At 39.7% G+C, this 21,309-nt stretch overlaps 2 protein-coding genes across 2 annotated transcripts; both read left to right on the top strand.

Annotated features, from left to right (window-relative positions):
- Positions 1-3,060: 3,060 nt before the first annotated feature.
- Positions 3,061-19,189, top strand: LOC145822013 (uncharacterized). The gene is made up of 5 exons (XM_082918586.1): positions 3,061-3,409; positions 18,020-18,308; positions 18,406-18,435; positions 18,525-18,695; positions 19,158-19,189. The coding sequence occupies exons 2-5, from the start codon at positions 18,026-18,028 to the stop codon at positions 19,187-19,189; spliced, it is 516 nt and encodes a 171-aa protein (XP_082774712.1). The 5' UTR covers positions 3,061-3,409; positions 18,020-18,025.
- Positions 19,190-19,366: 177 nt separating this feature from the next.
- LOC145821192 (uncharacterized) lies at positions 19,367-21,000 on the top strand. The gene is made up of 3 exons (XM_082917730.1): positions 19,367-19,853; positions 19,951-20,034; positions 20,905-21,000. The coding sequence occupies exons 1-3, from the start codon at positions 19,494-19,496 to the stop codon at positions 20,917-20,919; spliced, it is 459 nt and encodes a 152-aa protein (XP_082773856.1). The 5' UTR covers positions 19,367-19,493; the 3' UTR covers positions 20,920-21,000.
- Positions 21,001-21,309: the final 309 nt, after the last annotated feature.

Genomic DNA, 21,309 nt, shown 5'->3' with positions numbered 1-21,309 from the left:
AAACAAATAAAATAATGATTTTTAGTTAACAAAAAATACAAAAAATTAAACATTAATGTTCAAAAAAAATGCCCGACATATAAAAAATAAAATTAAAAAAAAACTTTCTAGTCCGCCGGACTATTTTTCTAATACCAAGTCTTGGAGGCCCATCCAAATCCCCTTGGGGAGGCATATCTTAATCTGGAGCTCACTATCAATCCACTCCCCATCTCTCAAAACAAACACAATATTAGTGAGTCCCACCTCATTACCAATCACAATCCCCCCTCTAACTCTCCAAACAAACGAAACCTAAGTTTGATATGAAAGATATGGGCCTTACAGATATTATTGTAGGTATTAAGATTACCAGAACATCTAGTGGTATTGTACTTTCTCAGTCTCACTATGTTGAGAAGATACTTGAAAATTTTGGTAAATCAGATACAAGTGTGTATAGGACACCGACAGACGTGGGTTTACACTTGACCAAGAATAATGGTGAGAGTGTCTCTCAGCTAGAATATTCTCGGATCATTGGAAGTTTGATGTATCTGATGAGTTGTACAAGGTCTGATATAGCCTACTCGATTAGCAGGCTTAGTAGATACATAAGTAATCCTAAAGCTACTCATTAGAGAGGCGTTATGCGGGTGTTAGGTTATCTACGCTACATCCAGGATTATGGGCTGCATTATACCAGATACCCAGCGATACTTGAAGGGTATAGTAACGCTAATTGGATATCTAATATAAAATACTTCAAATCCGTATGTGTTTACTCTTGGAGAGGCAGTCGTGTCTTGGAAATCTTCCAAGCCAACGTGTGTATCGAGATCAACGATGGAATCTGATTACATTGGATAAAGCAACTGAAGAAGCTGAATGGCTTCGCCAGTTCGTTAAGGATATTCCACATTGGTCTAAACCTGTGCCAGCCATCTGTATTCATTGTAATAGCCAATCGACTATTGGACGGGCACAGAGTAATATGTATAATGGAAAGTCTAGATATATTCGTTGTAGGCATAATTCTATACGACAACTACTCTCAAATGAAATTGTCACTTTAGACTATGTAAAGTCTCAGGACAACACTGCGGATCCGCTAACCAAAAGGTTAAATCGAGTGTTAGCAGAGAAGTTGTCAGAATGAATGAGGTTAAGGCCTTTAGTGTAAGGTGTTATCGGAATAGAAACCCAACCTAGTTGACTAGAGATCCCAATATCTAGGTTCAATGGGATGACCTAATTGCGTGTAACGGTGGTATGTCACTGAAGAGGTTAAACCTCCAGCCATTCCTTTTATCAGTGATACCTGCAAGTGTAAAGGTGAAGCTAAGTTTTTAATGACTCTAGTGTGTTGAGCTGAGTATAGCAGGATACTCAAGTAGAGTCACCTATGTGAGTGTGAAGTGGGGCTACTTCTATAAGAATTGATAGGGCCTACTTTTTTAAACCACTCACTGAACCAGACTAGTGTTCTAGGGCTAAACCGGACACAACAGTGAGATTAGAACGATGGTTGGAGTAATTCTTGTGTGAGATCTATTATCTTGGTTTACATAAACGGCAGAACAGTTCAAGACTTCGTGTTCACTGGATAGCCAGTAAATCCGATAGACTTTACTATGTGGGGTTCAAAGCCAAAAGCTACATTTTCTGATGCCAGGATTATTCCGTTGCACTCTCTCCGAGTCTTTGTTGTTAAGCATTGTCCGTTTATTGTTATTCGGTCATTTTTTATTCATATGGGAGATTGTTGGAAAAATAATGGCTTTTTAGTGACTTAATGCAATATTAAAGTGGGTGTCAATCCTCAATTGAGGTGAATTAAAGTGAGTTTAGATTCTTTGTAGTGGGATCTTTACACCACAAAAAAGAATGATAAAAAACTATTAAGATATGAATGAGAAATTGACTCATTAAGTTGGGCTCTTGAAAGAGGTGTTGGGAAATGTGTAAAACCTTGTATCCCACATTGATTGTAGCGGAGAGCATTGATAGGTATTTAAATCCAATTTTTTGCATTAGGGTGTAAGCCCTTTGGGGCATCCAAATTTTCTGAAGGAAGGGAGTTATGGATACTTCAAGGATGGACTTGGGCCAAGACTATGGTCCAAGTTGGTTATGCAAAAATTTCCACCCGCGCGCGCGCCGCCTGCCTGCCCAGACTGGATCGGGCCGAGGCCAGGTCTGTGATTCGTGGGTCGTGGATCTTGGACCTTGGGGCTTGGTGCTTGGATTTGGACTTGGGCTTGGGCTTGGGCTTGCTGGAATGGATTGAGTGTGGGGGTTGGGCTTGGCCCACCCATCTTAATTTTTTTTGGGCCAAGTCAGATGTATGGGCTGTAGGAATATATACACAAAACCTAGTCTCCTTTATTGATGATGGAATTAAACCCATCAATTTTGCAGAATTAATTCAGGTTAATGCAGAATTAATTCCTACATTTGTTGCAAGAGAGCCTCTTCCTCTCTTCCTCCATGTGTATAAAAGGAGACCCTCTCCTTCAGCTTTCTATATCAAAAATTGCTGCTATTCCAGTCTTCAAAAGTTTTCCAATTTATTATTTTCTTCCTGTGAGAGAGTGCTGCAAAGTTTTGTTCACCGAAACTATTTAGTTGGTGCATTGCGTAGCTAGTCCAACCGTCGTATCCTGGGAAACAAACGTCAAACAACCTCCAGCACCCAACCGGTGAGGCGGCGAATCTATTTTAAAGACACTATCTAGTGCAGGCTTCAGTTTGTTTCCTTTTGCTAGTTTTATCTTATTATGAATTTCTGTAAATTCAAGCATCACTACAAGAAAAGAGGGCAAAAAACACGGAAGCATTTGCGACGGCGCGTTCCCCGTCGCAAAAAATCATCTTTTGCGACGGCAAAATTAACCGTCGCAAAAAATAGTTTTAGCGACGGCGTTTAACCGTCGGTAACAAAACTGCACGGGCAGGTATTAAAATGCGGAAGTATTAGCGACGGTGTGTTGAACCGTCGCCAAAAAAAAATGTTTGAGATGGCATAAGTTTGCTGTCGCAAATACTCGACAATTTGCGATGGCAAATGTCCGTCGCGAAAAAAGGATTACCAAAACGACATTGGTTTATTAATAATTATGTATCATTTGCGACGGTGTAAACCGTCCCGTCGTAAAAAGTAAAAAAAAAATTTCCCTCCCCTCTTCCCTTTCATCTTGCCGCTCAGTTGGATCGAAATCCCTAAAATTGTTTGAAACAAAATTTGTTTCCCCCAAAATCCCCAAACGAGCTACGGGCGACGAACGGCGAAGGGCTAGCGGTGGTGCGGTGGTGCGGCGATGATGAGCGACGAACGGCGAAGGGCTAGCGGTGGTGCGGCGATGACGAGCGACGAACGGCGAAGGGCTAGCGGTGGTGCGGTGGTGCTTCGACGACGACAGCTACTCAGGTATGCTCTCTCTCTCTCTCTCTCTCTCTGTATATATATATATATATATGTATGTATTACCTGTTCAAAAAAAAATAAAAAAAATATACATGAATATAAATTTTTTTTTTCTATTTGTAAATTTATTTATTTACTATTATTATTTTTTTAATAAAAAAATGACTTTGAAATATCTAGTTGAGGCCCTTTATAATTACTCATAATCTAATTTTATTTTTTTAATATTGTAAATTTTATTTAAAATTTATAACAATATCTCCAACTTTCACAATTAAAATTATTTTGATAAAGAGGCATTCAATATGTATTAAGGCATGGTTTGGGAACACTCAAATAAGTTATTTAATGATTTATTTTTATCATATTACCCCTCATTGCCATTGAACACGCCCCTCTGAGACTATAGTTTACTCCTTCCAGACCCCATTAACTAGACTAATTTTGGTGTAAATCTTGCTTATATTTTTAGTGATGTGAGAAAATTAAATAAATCTTGTTGTATATTTGTGCTTGATTTATTTATTATTTTTGTGTGTTTTCAATTATGTTTGGTCTCAACTCTTACACTGTGGTTTCTTTGGGTGGTGTCTCATATTGAATGGCTTGGTGAAGAACCGAGACTGAGACCAAACAATAGTGAAAAACCGAAACTGAGACCAAACATATCTGTATTCATTTACCTTTATTAAACCTTCTTTTTAATATCATTTAATAAATATCTGTGTCTGTTTGTTTTTTTATAGCAAAATAGGCACGTTAACCTGACCATGAAATCTTGATTGGAGAGGGATGAGTCGTTCTGAGAATTTATATAGTCCTATATATGTATTTGATTATATTTTGGTTTTCAAACTTGATATCTGCAAACTCCAGGAGGGCTTAAGCCTCTGCCCTCTGGTTTTCTTTTATAACTTTGCACCTGTTTGTTTTTGTCACGACCCAAACCCGGCCCTATGGGTTTAGCACCGTAACCGGCCAGTAATCCGAGATTACCGAAGGCCTGCTGAACAGTAATACAGTAAAACAGAGTACAGGGCCTGGCGGAAGCCAATACAGTAATTAAACAATGTCCAATGAGCTGTGACAGTCTGTATGCCAAAAAGATTTTTCAAGCATTCATACATACACAAACAGTACAGTCTATACAGAATTTACAATCACACAGTACAGGGACCTAATCCCTTGATAACAGTACGGTAAACATTCAGTCTATACAGAACAGTTAGACAGTATGAAGACAGGCGGGGGAAAACAAACAAAACACCCCCAAGCCATAGCATGGCAACTCGGAACCTCGCAGTGAGGCACAAAGGCTGGCTTGACAAAACTGGAGTTACCCTGACGCTCCTAGCTCCGATCTGGTGCCTGTACACCTACATATATATATGAGCAGTGAGCTAAAGCCCAGTGAATAACATAAAGCGTAAAGGGGTTTAGAATGAATGTCCTTACAGTAATGAAAACAGTTCAATTCAATCAGTATTTCAGTTGTTCAGTACAGTAAACAGTCATATGTGGTACATCCATTAGCATAGCAGTAACAGTAGGTCTTAAAAGACCGAACGGTAATGATGGCCATCAGTCAGTAAACAGTAGTGGCTCCACGAGGGAACCGACAGAGATCTCTGTAACAGTAACAGTAAACAGTAGGTACTAAGGATGCCACAGTACAGTTCAGAAATAAAGGACATACATTCATTCAGTTAACAGTAATCAGTTCAGAAAACAGTACAGTTCAGTTGTTCAGAAAATAATCATTTGTGAACATATCTTTACACAATCGTTACTCACAGAGTTTGGGCTACAGTATGCTAGAGCGTGTCTCCCCAGTCGCCAACCCTACACAGTTCACAGGTTGAACACACACTAAGCTACACAGTTGGGAAAGATAACAACTTAATCCCTAAGATGCCTCGGTGTGTTCTACATCTATATCCTCAATAAGATGTCTTAAACTAGGCCTACGAATGCCTAGAATGGGATGAGGATGCAAAGATGCACATTTAAAAGCATTTTCAGAAAAACAGAGTCCCGCTCGAGCGCAAGTTTCCCCGCTCGAGCGGTCATGCAACAAAGGTACACGCTCGAGCGTAAACTTACCCGCTCGAGCGTACTGTAAAAGTACTGGATGGGTGAAATCTCCGCTCGACGCCCGCTCGAGCTTGAGACAAGACTCCGCTCGAGCGCCCAATCCTCCGCTCGAGCGGACTGTAAAACAGTGCAGAGAGATGCTGGATGCTCGGATTCCACGCTCGAGCGGCATTTCCCCCCGCTCGAGCGGAAGTGCAGAATCTGGAAATTCCAGATTGCACCTCCAAGCTCAAAACCAAGTTGTTAACAACTCAAAACCGATCCTCCTGGGCTCATTTTCTGGAAAACTCTTATAAACACATAGAATAACATGTTTCAAAGCTCAATTTTAAGAAATCAAAGCCCAAGGGTGTTTAATTCAAACTCAATTCAAACCAATTTCATGAACAATATGAACATGCAAACATGCATGAATTCAAACCAATTCAAAGCTTCAATTTGATGCTCTAAGGAGCTAATTGTTTCCAAAACATGATGAAATCATGGACCATTACAAAATTATGGACATGCATGTGAGGAAACATGAACTTACAACCTCAAAACTCAAGAATGGCAGCATGCATGCAACAATCAAGCTACAATTCAACATCTAACCCATGATTGGCTCTAAACTCCATCAATATGACATGAACCATGCAAGAATCCACTCAAAACTTGAACAAGAAGACAATGGAGCTACCTTAAGTCTTGTAGTTCAAGAAGGGAGCTCAAATATGCAATCTCCTTAACAATTTCTTCAATTTCCAAACAATTCTACAAGTGAACTCAAGACTCTCACTTCCTCTCTCTCTAAATTCGGCTAGAACAAGAAGAAATGGCTGATGAAATGTTTTGATAAAGCATACACAAGGCTTCAAATATGAGTAAACAAAGGCCCCACTAGATGGCAAAAGTGTAATTACGTCAAACTCTTTAATTAGCTTATTTTAATCTAATTTAATCATACCCAATCAGTTTTCAAGTAAATAAACCATAAAATCACATTAATTACGAGGGTCATGGAACATCAATCGGTTTCTAATTCGGCCGCCGATAAGGCCTTCAATTAGCAGTTTAAACATATAAGCATGAACAGATAATCATACAGTCAAACAGATAAAATGCAATTTAACTAACATATACTCAATCAATTCGGTTTCCAATTTCAGTCAGTCAGTCAGTTCAGTACTTTAATCAGTTCAATTATCAGTCATAATCAATTCAGTTTAACGATAATCGATGGTTATCGGTAATCAATCAGTCATAAGTCGGTAAACAGTATGAGGGTTGTTACAGTCTCCCCTCCTTATAAAGAGTTTAGTCCTCTAAACTCGAGTTACCTTCATTCTGGAAGAAAACAGGATTCTGTGGAAACAGTTCAGGATATCGTTTGGCCATGTCATCTTCCCTTTCCCAAGTGGCATACACGCCATCGTGGTTTTGCCAGTCAACTTTCACTAACGGGATCTCTTTGTTCCTCAGTTTCTTGATTCGTCTGTTTACAATCTGTATAGGTCGTTCCTCGTAAGTGTAGTCATCACTCAACACTACGTGGGTAGGCTCTATTACATGGAAGGGATCCTGGAGATAATCTCTTAACATAGAAATGTGGAAAACATTATGCATGTGTTCCATTTCAGGAGGAAGTGCAACTTGATACGCCACCGGATTGATTTTCTCAATAATCTCATACGGTCCGACATATCTCGGCGCTAACTTGCCTTTGACTCCAAAACAAGTCTGGCCTTTCATTGGTGTCACTTTCACAAACACGTGATCACCCACTTCATACTCTCTGTCTTGTCTTCTAACATCTGCATAGTTTTTCTGTCTACTCTGTGCAGTTTTCAGTCTCTGTTGTATCAGTTTCACTTTTTCAGTTGTTTCATACACAATCTCGGGCCCAAGCAAAGGCCCATCTCCGACTTCTGCCCAGCAAATCGGAGATCTACATTTTCTGCTATACAATGCCTCGAAAGGCGCCATACCAATACTCGAATGGTAGCTATTGTTGTAGGCGAATTCAACTAATGGCAGATAACTTTCCCAGTCTCCCTGAAAATCAAGGACACACATTCTCAGTAAATCCTCCAGAGTTTGGATGGTCCTTTCTGATTGGCCATCTGTCTGAGGATGATAGGCACTACTCAGTCTCAGTTCAGTACCCAGTGCAGTTTGTAGGCTTTGCCAAAACCTCGATGTAAACTTCGAATCCCTGTCAGAAACAATAGACACAGGCACTCCATGTAGTCTAACAATTTCATCAATATAGATAACAGCCAATTTGTCCGCATTATAAATCGTTTTGACAGGTAAGAAGTGAGCAGATTTGGTTAGTCTATCAACAATAACCCAAATTGAATCCATACCTTTTCTGGAACGAGGCAATCCTACAATAAAATCCATCGTGATATGCTCCCATTTCCATTCTGGTATGGGTAGGGGTTGTAATAATCCGGCAGGTCGTTGATGTTCAGCTTTGACTTGTTGGCAATGAAGACATTTGGACACAAAGTCAGCAATTTCCTTCTTCATTCCCTGCCACCAGAAATTCTGTTTCAGATCTTGGTACATTTTCGTATTCCCCGGGTGGATAGATAATTTCGAATTGTGGCCTTCTTGCAGAACTCTTCTTTTCAGTTCAGTATCATTCGGTACACACAGTCTTTCATGAAATTTCAGTACATTGTTCTCAAATTTGAATCCCGGTCTCGGTTTAGATTCTCTTTCTTCGATGATCTTCTTCAAGAAGTCATCCAGTTGCTGTTTCTCTTTAATCTCTTCAATCAGTGCCGGTTGAGCAGAAATAGCAGCTAAGGTTCCACCTTGTTCTCGTAAAACAATTTCAATTTCAGATTTTTCAAGGTCACAAAGCAACTCTTTCTGTCCTGTGAGCAAACATGCTAAGTTTCCAATCGATTTCCGGCTCAATGCATCGGCAACGGTATTGGCTTTTCCCGGATGGTGCAGTATCTGTAGGTCATAATCTTTAATCAGTTCTAGCCATCTCCGCTGTCTCATGTTCAGTTCTTTCTGTGTGAAGAAATATTTTAAACTCTTGTGATCAGTGTATACTTCACATGTCACCCCATACAGATAGTGACGCCAGATTTTCAGTGCAAATACTACTGCAGCAAGTTCCAGATCATGGGTCGGGTAGTTCTTTTCATGTGGTCTCAGTTGTCGGGAAGCATAAGCAATAACTCTCCCATTCTGCATTAAAACACACCCCAAACCCTTATGAGAAGCATCACTAAATACAGTATAACCATCCGTACCTGTAGGTAAAGTCAAAACTGGTGCAGTCACAAGTCGAGTTTTCAACTCCTGGAAGCAGATTCTCTTTGATCAGTCCAGTCAAATGATGTCCCCTTCTGAGTTAACTGAGTCAATGGTAGGGCAATTTTGGAGAAATCTTTGACAAATCTTCTGTAATATCCAGCCAATCCCAAAAAGCTTCGGACTTCAGTCACATTTGTTGGTCTAGGCCAGTTCACTACAGCTTCAATTTTCTGCGGATCAACAGAAATTCCATTTTTGCTAACAACATGCCCTAAAAACATAACATGGTCAAGCCAAAATTCACATTTAGACAGTTTAGCATACAGTTTCTGTTCCCTTAAGGTTTGTAGGGCAAGTCTCAGATGATGTTCATGCTGTTCTACACTTATGGAGTAAATCAATATGTCATCAATAAATATAACAACAAAGTCATCAAGGTATGGTTTAAAAATTCTGTTCATAAGGTCCATAAAAGCAGCTGGTGCATTCGTGACTCCAAAAGGCATAACCAAAAATTCATAATGGCCATACCTCGTTCTAAAAGTAGTTTTATCAATGTCTTCCAGTTTAACCTTCAGTTGATGGTATCCCGATCTGAGATCAATCTTGGAAAACACTTGTGCACCCTGTAACTGATCAAATAAGTCATCAATGCGCGGTAATGGATATCTATTTTTCACAGTTACCTTGTTCAGTTCACGGTAGTCTATACACAATCACAACGAGCCATCTTTCTTCTTGACAAACAAAACAGGCGCACCCCATGGTGAGGTACTGGGTCTAATGAACTTTTTGTCTAACAGCTCTTGCAGTTGCACTTTCAGTTCTTTCAATTCAGTTGGAGCCATTCGGTACGGAGCTTTAGAAACCGGCTGTGTTCCGGGAACCACATCAACAGTAAACTCAATCTCCCTGTCAATCAAATCTCCTGGCAAATTGTCTGGAAAGACGTCTGGGAATTCTCTGACTATAGGAATACAGTTCACATTAGCATTATCATCAGTAGATACAGTCAGTACAGAGCACAGATATCCCTTACACCCCTTTCTAATTAGTTTAACAGCTTTTACTAACGAAATCAAATACGGAGGAGGTACTACTCCACTCCCATTAAACACGAATTCAGGCAAACCAGGTGGACGGAAAATAACTTGCTTGGTCACACAATCAATAGTGGCATGATATTTTTGTAACCAATCCATCCCCAATATTACATCAAAATGATCAATGTTCAATGGTAGTAAATCAATAAACAGATGCATATCCCCAGCAATGATTTCACATGCGGGGTACATATAAGCGCATGTCATGGATCCCCCTACAGGTGATGATACGGCTAGCAGATAGTTCATGGGTTCTAAGGGTCTATTCAATTTCTGTAAGAAAGCATGCGATACATAAGAATGCGTAGACCCCGAATCAATCAATACATATGCATTTTGTGTACAAATAGAGAGAATACCTGACACAACGGTCTCGGTATTCTGCACATCTCCCGGTACTAGTGCAAACACTCGGCCTTGCCTCACAGGCTCTTTCCCGGTAGCCTTAGGGTTCGGTTTTGGTGGAGCGTTTGATGCTGCGCCGCTGGCTGCAGCTTTGCTATTGCCTTGAGGAGCAGAAGGACAATCTTTAACCATGTGGCCCACCTTGCCACACCTGTAACAGGCTCCAGATAATTTGTGACAAACCCCCTTGTGCTTGTTGCCACATACAGAGCAGGGCGGTATGAATCCACTCCCTTGGCTGGGGCTAGTTGCCGACCCCGTATTCTGTTTCTTGTTGGCCGGGTTGTGCTTGCCTTTCTTGAATTTAAAACCCTGCCTTTTACCATGCCATTCAGTTATTGGTGTTTCAGATTGTTTCACTGCTGCAATGTTCGACTCGGCCATCAATGCCCGGTCGAGAACACCCACAAAAGTCGGTAGTTTCAAAACATTTATTCGGTCAAGAATTGCAACATTAAGGCCGCCTTCAAATTTTCTGGCCTTCTTATATTCGGTATCCACCATGTGTGGTGCATATCTGGCAAGTTCAGTAAATTTTGTTTCATATTCGGCAACCGACGTGGTGCCCTGTTTCAGTTGTTCAAACTCAGTTACTTTCCTATCCCTGACACATTGTGGGAAGTACTTTTCAAAGAAGGACTCCTTGAACTGAGCCCAAGTCATAACAGTATTTGTATCACGGATCAACATCCACCACCTTCTAGCCTCTTCTTGTAGGGTGAAGGTAGCTAACAATACTTTGTTCGCTTCTGAGCACGGAAACACTTCAAATAATTTTTCTGTTTCCAGAACCCAAGCTTCAGCTTTTAGCGGTTCCAGGCCTCCCTGAAAGGATGGCGGTTTCATTTTGCTGAACTTCTGGGTCAGAGCAATTATATCCCCATCATTCACATTCACATTAGGTTCCGGCTATACCGGAGGAGGAGGTGGGGGTTGTTGGTTCTGTTGTTGCTCCAGTCTAGCAGTTATCAGTTCCATCATTCTTTCCATTCTTTCCATTCTTGCCTCGGTAGACGAGGATTCAGGTTCATTTGCATTGTCCATTTCACTATAAGCAGTTATAACAGTTATAGCAGTTGTAACATATACAGTTGCATATTTAGACAGTTATCTCATCAACATGTATTCAGTCATAACATAGCCACACACTTTTCAAGTTCATGACATGCCCTAATCACTTTCCTAGGACACCCTATAGCTCATTTGGACACGTGTGTGCGGTATAACTCGTGGTAAGTATCGCTCTGATACCACTCTGTCACGACCCAAACCCGGCCCTATGGGTTTAGCACCGTAACCGGCCAGTAATCCGAGATTACCGAAGGCCTGCTGAACAGTAATACAGTAAAACAGAGTACAGGGCCTGGCGGAAGCCAATACAGTAATTAAACAATGTCCAATGAGCTGTGACAGTCTGTATGCCAAAAAGATTTTTCAAGCATTCATACATACACAAACAGTACAGTCTATACAGAATTTACAATCACACAGTACAGGGACCTAATCCCTTGATAACAGTACGGTAAACATTCAGTCTATACAGAACAGTTAGACAGTATGAAGACAGGCGGGGGAAAACAAACAAAACACCCCCAAGCCATAGCATGGCAACTCGGAACCTCGCAGTGAGGCACAAAGGCTGGCTTGACAAAACTGGAGTTACCCTGACGCTCCTAGCTCCGATCTGGTGCCTGTACACCTACATATATATATGAGCAGTGAGCTAAAGCCCAGTGAATAACATAAAGCGTAAAGGGGTTTAGAATGAATGTCCTTACAGTAATGAAAACAGTTCAATTCAATCAGTATTTCAGTTGTTCAGTACAGTAAACAGTCATATGTGGTACATCCATTAGCATAGCAGTAACAGTAGGTCTTAAAAGACCGAACGGTAATGATGGCCATCAGTCAGTAAACAGTAGTGGCTCCACGAGGGAACCGACAGAGATCTCTGTAACAGTAACAGTAAACAGTAGGTACTAAGGATGCCACAGTACAGTTCAGAAATAAAGGACATACATTCATTCAGTTAACAGTAATCAGTTCAGAAAACAGTACAGTTCAGTTGTTCAGAAAATAATCATTTGTGAACATATCTTTACACAATCGTTACTCACAGAGTTTGGGCTACAGTATGCTAGAGCGTGTCTCCCCAGTCGCCAACCCTACACAGTTCACAGGTTGAACACACACTAAGCTACACAGTTGGGAAAGATAACAACTTAATCCCTAAGATGCCTCGGTGTGTTCTACATCTATATCCTCAATAAGATGTCTTAAACTAGGCCTACGAATGCCTAGAATGGGATGAGGATGCAAAGATGCACATTTAAAAGCATTTTCAGAAAAACAGAGTCCCGCTCGAGCGCAAGTTTCCCCGCTCGAGCGGTCATGCAACAAAGGTACACGCTCGAGCGTAAACTTACCCGCTCGAGCGTACTGTAAAAGTACTGGATGGGTGAAATCTCCGCTCGACGCCCGCTCGAGCTTGAGACAAGACTCCGCTCGAGCGCCCAATCCTCCGCTCGAGCGGACTGTAAAACAGTGCAGAGAGATGCTGGATGCTCGGATTCCACGCTCGAGCGGCATTTCCCCCCGCTCGAGCGGAAGTGCAGAATCTGGAAATTCCAGATTGCACCTCCAAGCTCAAAACCAAGTTGTTAACAACTCAAAACCGATCCTCCTGGGCTCATTTTCTGGAAAACTCTTATAAACACATAGAATAACATGTTTCAAAGCTCAATTTTAAGAAATCAAAGCCCAAGGGTGTTTAATTCAAACTCAATTCAAACCAATTTCATGAACAATATGAACATGCAAACATGCATGAATTCAAACCAATTCAAAGCTTCAATTTGATGCTCTAAGGAGCTAATTGTTTCCAAAACATGATGAAATCATGGACCATTACAAAATTATGGACATGCATGTGAGGAAACATGAACTTACAACCTCAAAACTCAAGAATGGCAGCATGCATGCAACAATCAAGCTACAATTCAACATCTAACCCATGATTGGCTCTAAACTCCATCAATATGACATGAACCATGCAAGAATCCACTCAAAACTTGAACAAGAAGACAATGGAGCTACCTTAAGTCTTGTAGTTCAAGAAGGGAGCTCAAATATGCAATCTCCTTAACAATTTCTTCAATTTCCAAACAATTCTACAAGTGAACTCAAGACTCTCACTTCCTCTCTCTCTAAATTCGGCTAGAACAAGAAGAAATGGCTGATGAAATGTTTTGATAAAGCATACACAAGGCTTCAAATATGAGTAAACAAAGGCCCCACTAGATGGCAAAAGTGTAATTACGTCAAACTCTTTAATTAGCTTATTTTAATCTAATTTAATCATACCCAATCAGTTTTCAGGTAAATAAACCATAAAATCACATTAATTACGAGGGTCATGGAACATCAATCGGTTTCTAATTCGGCCGCCGATAAGGCCTTCAATTAGCAGTTTAAACATATAAGCATGAACAGATAATCATACAGTCAAACAGATAGAATGCAATTTAACTAACATATACTCAATCAATTCGGTTTCCAATTTCAGTCAGTCAGTCAGTTCAGTACTTTAATCAGTTCAATTATCAGTCATAATCAATTCAGTTTAACGATAATCGATGGTTATCGGTAATCAATCAGTCATAAGTCGGTAAACAGTATGAGGGTTGTTACAGTTTTTTACTTCATTTGAATTTTTTTTTAAAAAAAAGATTGTATTTTGGTTTTCATTTTTGTTTTTCTTGTAAAAAATTTGAAAATTTTGTTTGTCTTAGTTGTTGAAAGTGGTGACTGGTGACGGTGGTTAGAGGGGTTGCCAATGGGTGACGAAGCATAGATGAGTTTTGAGTTTGCTAAAAGGATCTCTTGATTTTGGGTAATAAAAAAAAAAGAGTAGAATTTAATTTTGAATAGGTTTGAGTTAAAGAGCATAGATGAGTTTTGAGTATTTTTTAGACAAACTTAAATAGATGAGTTTTGAGTATTTTTTTGAATAGGTTTGAGTTAAAGGTATTATATTTAGAGTTACTTTGATGAGATATTTTTGTGGATGTGTACAGATGATGGATAAGAGTTGGATTGATTTGCCAAATAGGATGTCGAGCGAATACATTAATGGGATTGATAAATTCCTTGTGTTTGCCTACACCAATAGGGTTGAAGGATCGATGATCAGTTGTCCGTGTAGGAAGTGCGAGAATCGATACTATTTTGTACGAGAGAGTGTACGTGAGCATCTGATTTTGAATGATTTTTTAAAAAAATACATACATTGGATTAATCATGGGGAATCTTACGTATCTCTGCATGGTAATCGAGAGAATGAAACATTAGCTAATTTAGACATTGGGGATGATATGATTGGAATGATACAGGGGGCTATGGGAAATCCACATGCCGGTACACGTGTTGAGGGTAATAAACCACAGGGGCCTGATCCCTATGCATCTGAACCCCAGCTCGGTCCAAATGTAGAGACTGCAAAGTATTTCAAACTTCTTCAAGATGCACAAAATGAATTGTATCCGGGTTGTCAGAAGTTCACATCTTTGTCATTCATTGTTCGACTTTTACATTTGAAGGTGCTTAATCAGTGGACAGACAAGTCTGTTGACATGTTGCTTGAGTTATTGAATGAGGCGTTCCCGTTGGGTGTGAAACTCCCGGACTCATATTATAAAGCTCAAAAGGTCACAACAGATTTGGGCTTCACGTATGAGACGTGGGATGCATGTCCCAACAGTTGCATGTTGTTTCGAAACGAGAACGCCAATCTTGATAAATGTGTCATATGCAACAGTTCTAGATGGAAATCAAATGGTGATGGTGGTTCAAATGGTCCTAACAAAGGTGGCAAACGAATAGTTGCAAAACAGATGAGGTATTTTCCTTTAAAGCCAAGGTTGCAGAGGTTGTTTATGTCATCCAAGACGGCCAAGTTAATGAGATGGCATGCAGAGGAAAGAATTGATGATGGTGTCTTCAAGCATCCTGCTGACTCCCTTGCATGGAAAGATTTTGACCGTTGGAATCTTGACTTTAGTAATGATTGCCGAAGTGTAAGGCTTGGCTTAGCATCCGATGGTTTTAACCCATTTAGAACGATGAACATAGTTCATAGCACTTGGCCTGTTGTGCTTATTCCATACAACTTGCCGCCATGGATGTGCATGAAGCAACCATTTCTAATTTTAGCCGTGCTTATTGACGGCCCAAAAGGACCTGGTGACAAGATTGATGTGTATATGCAACCGTTGATTGAAGAGTTGAAAGAACTATGGAATGAGGGTGTGCCAACATTTGATGCATCAACAAATCAAATGTTTCAAATGCATGCAGCTTTACTGTGGACAATTAGTGATTTTCCTGCATACGCAAACTTGTCAAGATGGGGCACTAAAGGCGAATACGCATGTCCTTGTTGCAATAAGAAAACTACATCGTGTTGGTTAAAGCATAGTAGGAAACAATCATACTTGGGTTATCGCAGATTTTTACCTACTGGCATAAATTCCGAAAGGATAAAGTATCATTTGATGGTAGTCGGGAAGTCAGACTCAAACCAAAATTGTTGTTTGGAACTGAGATGTTGCTACAATTAGAATCTGAGGGTATTTTAACCCAATACAAGAGGGATAACCTTATGGAGAGGCATAGGAGACAGGTAGAGAAGGAGAAAGCTGGACATCGCACCCACAGTTGGAAGAAAAAGAGTATCTTTTATGAATTGCCATATTGGGAGCACAATCTAATAAGACACAACCTCGATGTGATGCATATAGAGAAGAATGTTTGTGACAATGTGTTGTGGACAATATTCGGGATTGCAGGAAAATTGAAGGATGGTGTTAATGCTCGGCGTGATTTACAAGATATGAATATTAGAAAACCCCTACATTTGCAGTTAAGAGGGTCGAATAAAGCCTATTTACCACCAGCACAATTCACGATGACCAAGGATGAGAAAGATTTGTTCTTGAAAGTGTTAAAGGAAGTAAGAGTTCCCGACGGGTATTCATCCAATATATCACGTCGTGTGTGCTCACATGATAGAAGTATTGGGGGTCTTAAGAGCCACGATAGTCATATTCTGATGCAACAACTTATTCCATTGGCTATTCGAAGATCGTTACCGAAGAATGTAGTTGAACCCTTGATTGAATTGAGCAATTTCTTTAGACAATTGTGTTCAAAAGTGAATCGTGCGACGGATTTGCAATATATTCAAGATCGTATCGCTATAACACTTTGTCATCTAGAGAAAATATTTCCTCCGAGTTTTTTTGATATAATGGAGCACTTGTCTATACATCTAGCTGATGAAGCCTTATTGGGTGGAGCGATTCAGTTTCGATGGATGTATCCAATTGAGAGGTATCTTCTTACTTTGAAGCAATACGTGCGTAATAGAGCTCATCCTGAAGGATCAATTGCTAAAGGATATCCTATGGAAGAATGCATGAATTTTTGTGCACAATATCTCAATGATGTGGAAACCAAATCTAGTCGACCCGTGAGAAACTATAGTGGTGCTGATAATTTGGGTCATGCTATTAGTGAAAACACAAGCTTTTATCTTGATAATACTTCTTGGGTACAAGCTCATCGGTACATCTTATTCAATACAAGCGCAGTTCAACCATTCATAAAGTAGGTTAAGTCACTCACTCAACATTTTATTATGTTTTATTGAATTTTCAACTAAATTTTTTGTATTGCTAAAATTTCAATCTACACAGCAAACACCTTGAAGTACTTAAGCTCAAAATGCCTCGTGTTGACGATCATCAACTTCGGCGTGAACATTTTGAAATTTTTCACATTTGGTTCAAGGAACATGTATGTATTTAACTCTATAGATTCTAGTTACTTAAGTCGATCTACATTTTAAATTTTACATTTTCGTGTTAAATAGGTCCAAACTTTGCGAAGGACTACTGATGTCATATTTTCTGAAGAGATTATTCTATTGGCAAATGGTCCTCATAACCTGGCAAGGAGGTTCAACGAGTATATACTGAATGGGTTTCGGTATCGAGTAAAGGCCATGGATGATTGTTGAGCCACACAAAATTGTGGTGTAGCTTTGAAGGCAGATACCATAAGTTATGCTAGTCGAAAAGACAAGAATCCTCGTCTGGGGTCTGTGTACTATTATGGACAATTGACAGATATTGTTGAGATTCGATATTCCAATGAGAAGAAACATATGTTGTTTAAGTGTGATTGGATTGACAACATTCACGGAAAGAAAGAAGATGTCTTCAATTTCACGTTGGTGAACTTCAATCATTTGTTGTACCGAGATGATCGAATTACCAATGAACCTTTCATCTTGGCGTCCCAAGCAGAGCAAGTTTGGTATGTTGCAGACCTGTTACAACCAGACTGGCAAGTCGTGGTGAAGATGTCTCAAAGAGGTTTATTTGATATGAGTTCGACTGATCCACAAATCGAGCCATACATGAGCCAACAATTGGAAGAAAATATAATGCTTCGTGATGAAGAAGTTGGTTAGGTGAGGGACGCCGCAGAAGGGGAAACAGTTGATGTTCAAATAGGCTGATATTTAATCAACATTAGTAATTCAATTAAGGCCAAGGTTGTAGTTAATTATCAATTTCTTAATTTACTTTGTCTTTGTAATTGTATTAGTTCAATTAATGTCATATTATAGTTGATGACAAACCATTGTCTATGTTTTTAATGTCAATTAATGTTATATTGCTTGCAGATTATTATGGGAAGGAAGAGGAAGCCTGATCATCCCCGGCGCATGATGTCTGATGTGCTACATAACAGGACATCAGTAGCACCACCATCAGAGGAGGCATCACATCGGCCAGCATCGGAGGGGCCATTAGTGCCACCACCATCTGAGGGGCCATTAGTACCACCGTATCGACCACCATCAGTGGCACCACAGCAGCTACCATGTACTCAGCCTCCATGCCTACCATCGGTGCGTTCACCATCAGTGGCACCACAGCAGCTATCATCATCAGCTTATGAGCCATCCGCAGGTATATAAATTTGATTTGATTTGTATGAAAATTATTTACACATACATTTATTTATGCTCATTATATATAACTTGTTTATTCTCATTGTATTTTGCAGACCCTTCGACTTCTTCACAGCCCACCTCAGGTTTATTTGATATGATTTGTATTCACATTATTTAAATTTGCATTTGTTTATTACCATTGCATATTGTTTATTATTATTGTATATCGCAGGTCATGTTAGTTCTTCATCAACCTCGACTAGGCGTGGTAGAGGATGTGCCAAGGGCATTAAAGAGTGGGGTACTGGTAAAAAGCTGGACATACAATTTGATGGAAATTACTGCCCAATAGGGGATAACGTGACCAAGTTAACTACTCAACTTGGCATTATTGTGCGGAATGGTAACATTGTTCCTCTTACTTTTCTTGACTGGAACAATGTGCCTGTTGATATTGTTGATGCTATCTGGAAGGATGCGAAGGTAAAATTATATTTTTGTCCACAAATTTGAATTCAAAATTTGTGTTATACTTAGCCTTAAACTTTGAAATTGTGTTTTATAGGACAATTTGAATATATGTCCAGAGGAGTACAAGCCAATCTGCATGAAAAACTGCAACAACATATGGAAGGATCACAAGAACAAGCTTAAGGCTAAGTATTTCAAGCCTAGAAGCTCTGATCCTAATCTGAAGGATGATGTTCCTATGAACATTGTGCCAAGCCAGTGGGAACAACTTGTGGAGTATTGGCGTACTTCCGATGCTGAGGTATACAATTACGTTATATTTATGATATGTAAACATACAAATCATATTTACATACTTACATTTGTTGAACCTGTTATAGAAAATTGCAAATAGGAACGCTAAAAATTGGCGAGTTCACGGCATAGCTCATACCACAGGGCGTACTACTTTCTCTCAGATACGGCATGAGGTTTACATTTTATTGTTTTATTTTTGTATATAAATAAACATTGTATATTTGCAAATTATTTGGATTCTAATTTTCATATTTCTAAAAAAAATGTAGATGACCAGTAAGGGGGAGTCTACTGATAAGATGAATGTTTGGCTTATGACACGTAGAGTAGATGACCCGGAGGTTATCCAGACCTTGGTAGTTTCCAAACACCTTTGATTGTATTTAAAGTTTATTTTTTGTGTGTCAACCATCTTAATTTGGCATATACTTGTATGTCTTATTCAATACAGGATGAGTATAATCGTCAACTCTCTATGCTACCTGAGGATGGTAGGACTTTGGAGGCTAGGAATGCCATTTTCCATGAGTTGATAGGTCATGACGGACATGGATATTGTCGCACATACGGGAGAATTTTGCCTCGGAGAGCGGTGTATAAAGATGGTGCTGGGCCATCACAGTCAACACCCCAGCCATCGACTATTGATCAGATCACGCAGCAGGTTCGTGCAGAGCTAAGGAATGAGTTGAGGGAGGAGCTGCGAGCAGAGTTCTCTACACATTTGCAGCAGATGAGAGCTGAGATGATGGCCCTTGTGTCACAGGAGGCGAGTGTGGATCCCAACAGACAGGTTCCATATAAATTAAATTGTTTGATAGTTCAATTTTCACTCAAGATTATGTATAAAATTCGAATATGATTAACACATTATGCATTGACTAACATAGGTTCCTGATGCATCGAGTGGCCACCGGGCATTTAGGGAATCTGCAGAAGACGAGAATCCATATACACCACCACCAGAAGATCAGGTATAAAATGTATCTTTGCATTCTAAGCTAAAATGTATCTTTGCATTCTTTACATTCTAAGTTAAGAGACTTGTGGGAGAAGACGGGACTAGTTAGAGCCGGCTTTAGCATGAAACTTGGCACATACGACCACCTAGGCATGAGAGACTTGTGGGAGAAGACGGGGCTCGAATCGGGTTCCCGGTTTGGGAGTTAGAGCCGGATTTCACTTTAGGCAAACTAGTTCCTTAAGAAACTTGAATTCGAGGAGTTAATGCCCCAAAATCACCAAACGGCATCGGTTTAGGACGAAACTTAGCACACACGATCTCCTAGGCACGAGAGACTTGTGGGAGAAAACGGGGCTCGAATCGGGTTCCCGGTTTGGGAGTTAGAGTCGGATTTCACTTTAGGCAAACTAGTTCCTTAAGAAACTTGAATTCGAGGAGTTAATGCCCCAAATTCACCAAACGGCGTTGGTTTAGCATGAAACTTGGCACACACGACCTCCTAGGCACGAGAGACTTGTGGGAGAAGACGGGGCTCGAATCGGGTTCCCGGTTTGGAAGTTAGAGCCGGATTTCACTTTAGGCAAATTAGTTCCTTAAGAAACTTAAATTCGAGGTGTTAATGCCCCAAATTCACCAATCAGCGTCGGTTTAGCATGAAACTTGACACACACGACCTCCTAGGCACGAGAGACTTGTGGGAGAAGACAGGGCTCGATTTGGGTTCCCGGTTTGGGAGTTAGAGTCGGATTTCGGTCTAGTCAAAATTATTTACTAAACTATCTTTCTAATTATATAGTAGTTAATTTTTTTATATTTTTCTGTAATTAAAATATTAACACCATTATATTGTTATTAATTATTTTTATTTTGTTTTTTTCAGATATTTCCTGAGTAGCAGTTTGCTTCGTGTGGAATGTGGGCATGTAAAGATTATGACCAACTTCTGTTTTTGTAACCCACGAAAGAATCAAGACGAAAACTTTTGGTTTTGATTTTGATTTTGATTTTTGATTTATGTTATTTAAATTTGTGAACAACATTATGTATGTATCATGTGACCAACATTATGTATTTTCATCATTTGCCAACTTTTGTTTATGTATGTATTTATATTATTATGTAATTTTTGGATTTTTTTGTAGTTATTTTTCATTTGCCAACATTTGCCAACATTACATCATTTGCCAACATTAGTTATTTTATTTATGTACTTATATTATTATATCATTTGCCAACATTACAGGTTATTTTTATATTTTTAATAATTGTAAAACAGGGTTTTTTT

Source organism: Camellia sinensis, chromosome 3, assembly GCF_055761805.1.
Source record: "Camellia sinensis isolate YWXY chromosome 3, ASM5576180v1, whole genome shotgun sequence".
In the NCBI taxonomy this organism is placed as follows: Eukaryota; Viridiplantae; Streptophyta; class Magnoliopsida; order Ericales; family Theaceae; genus Camellia; species Camellia sinensis.
The sequence above is the reverse complement of the archived record's forward strand: the minus strand, read 5'-3'. Positions and strand labels throughout refer to the sequence as shown.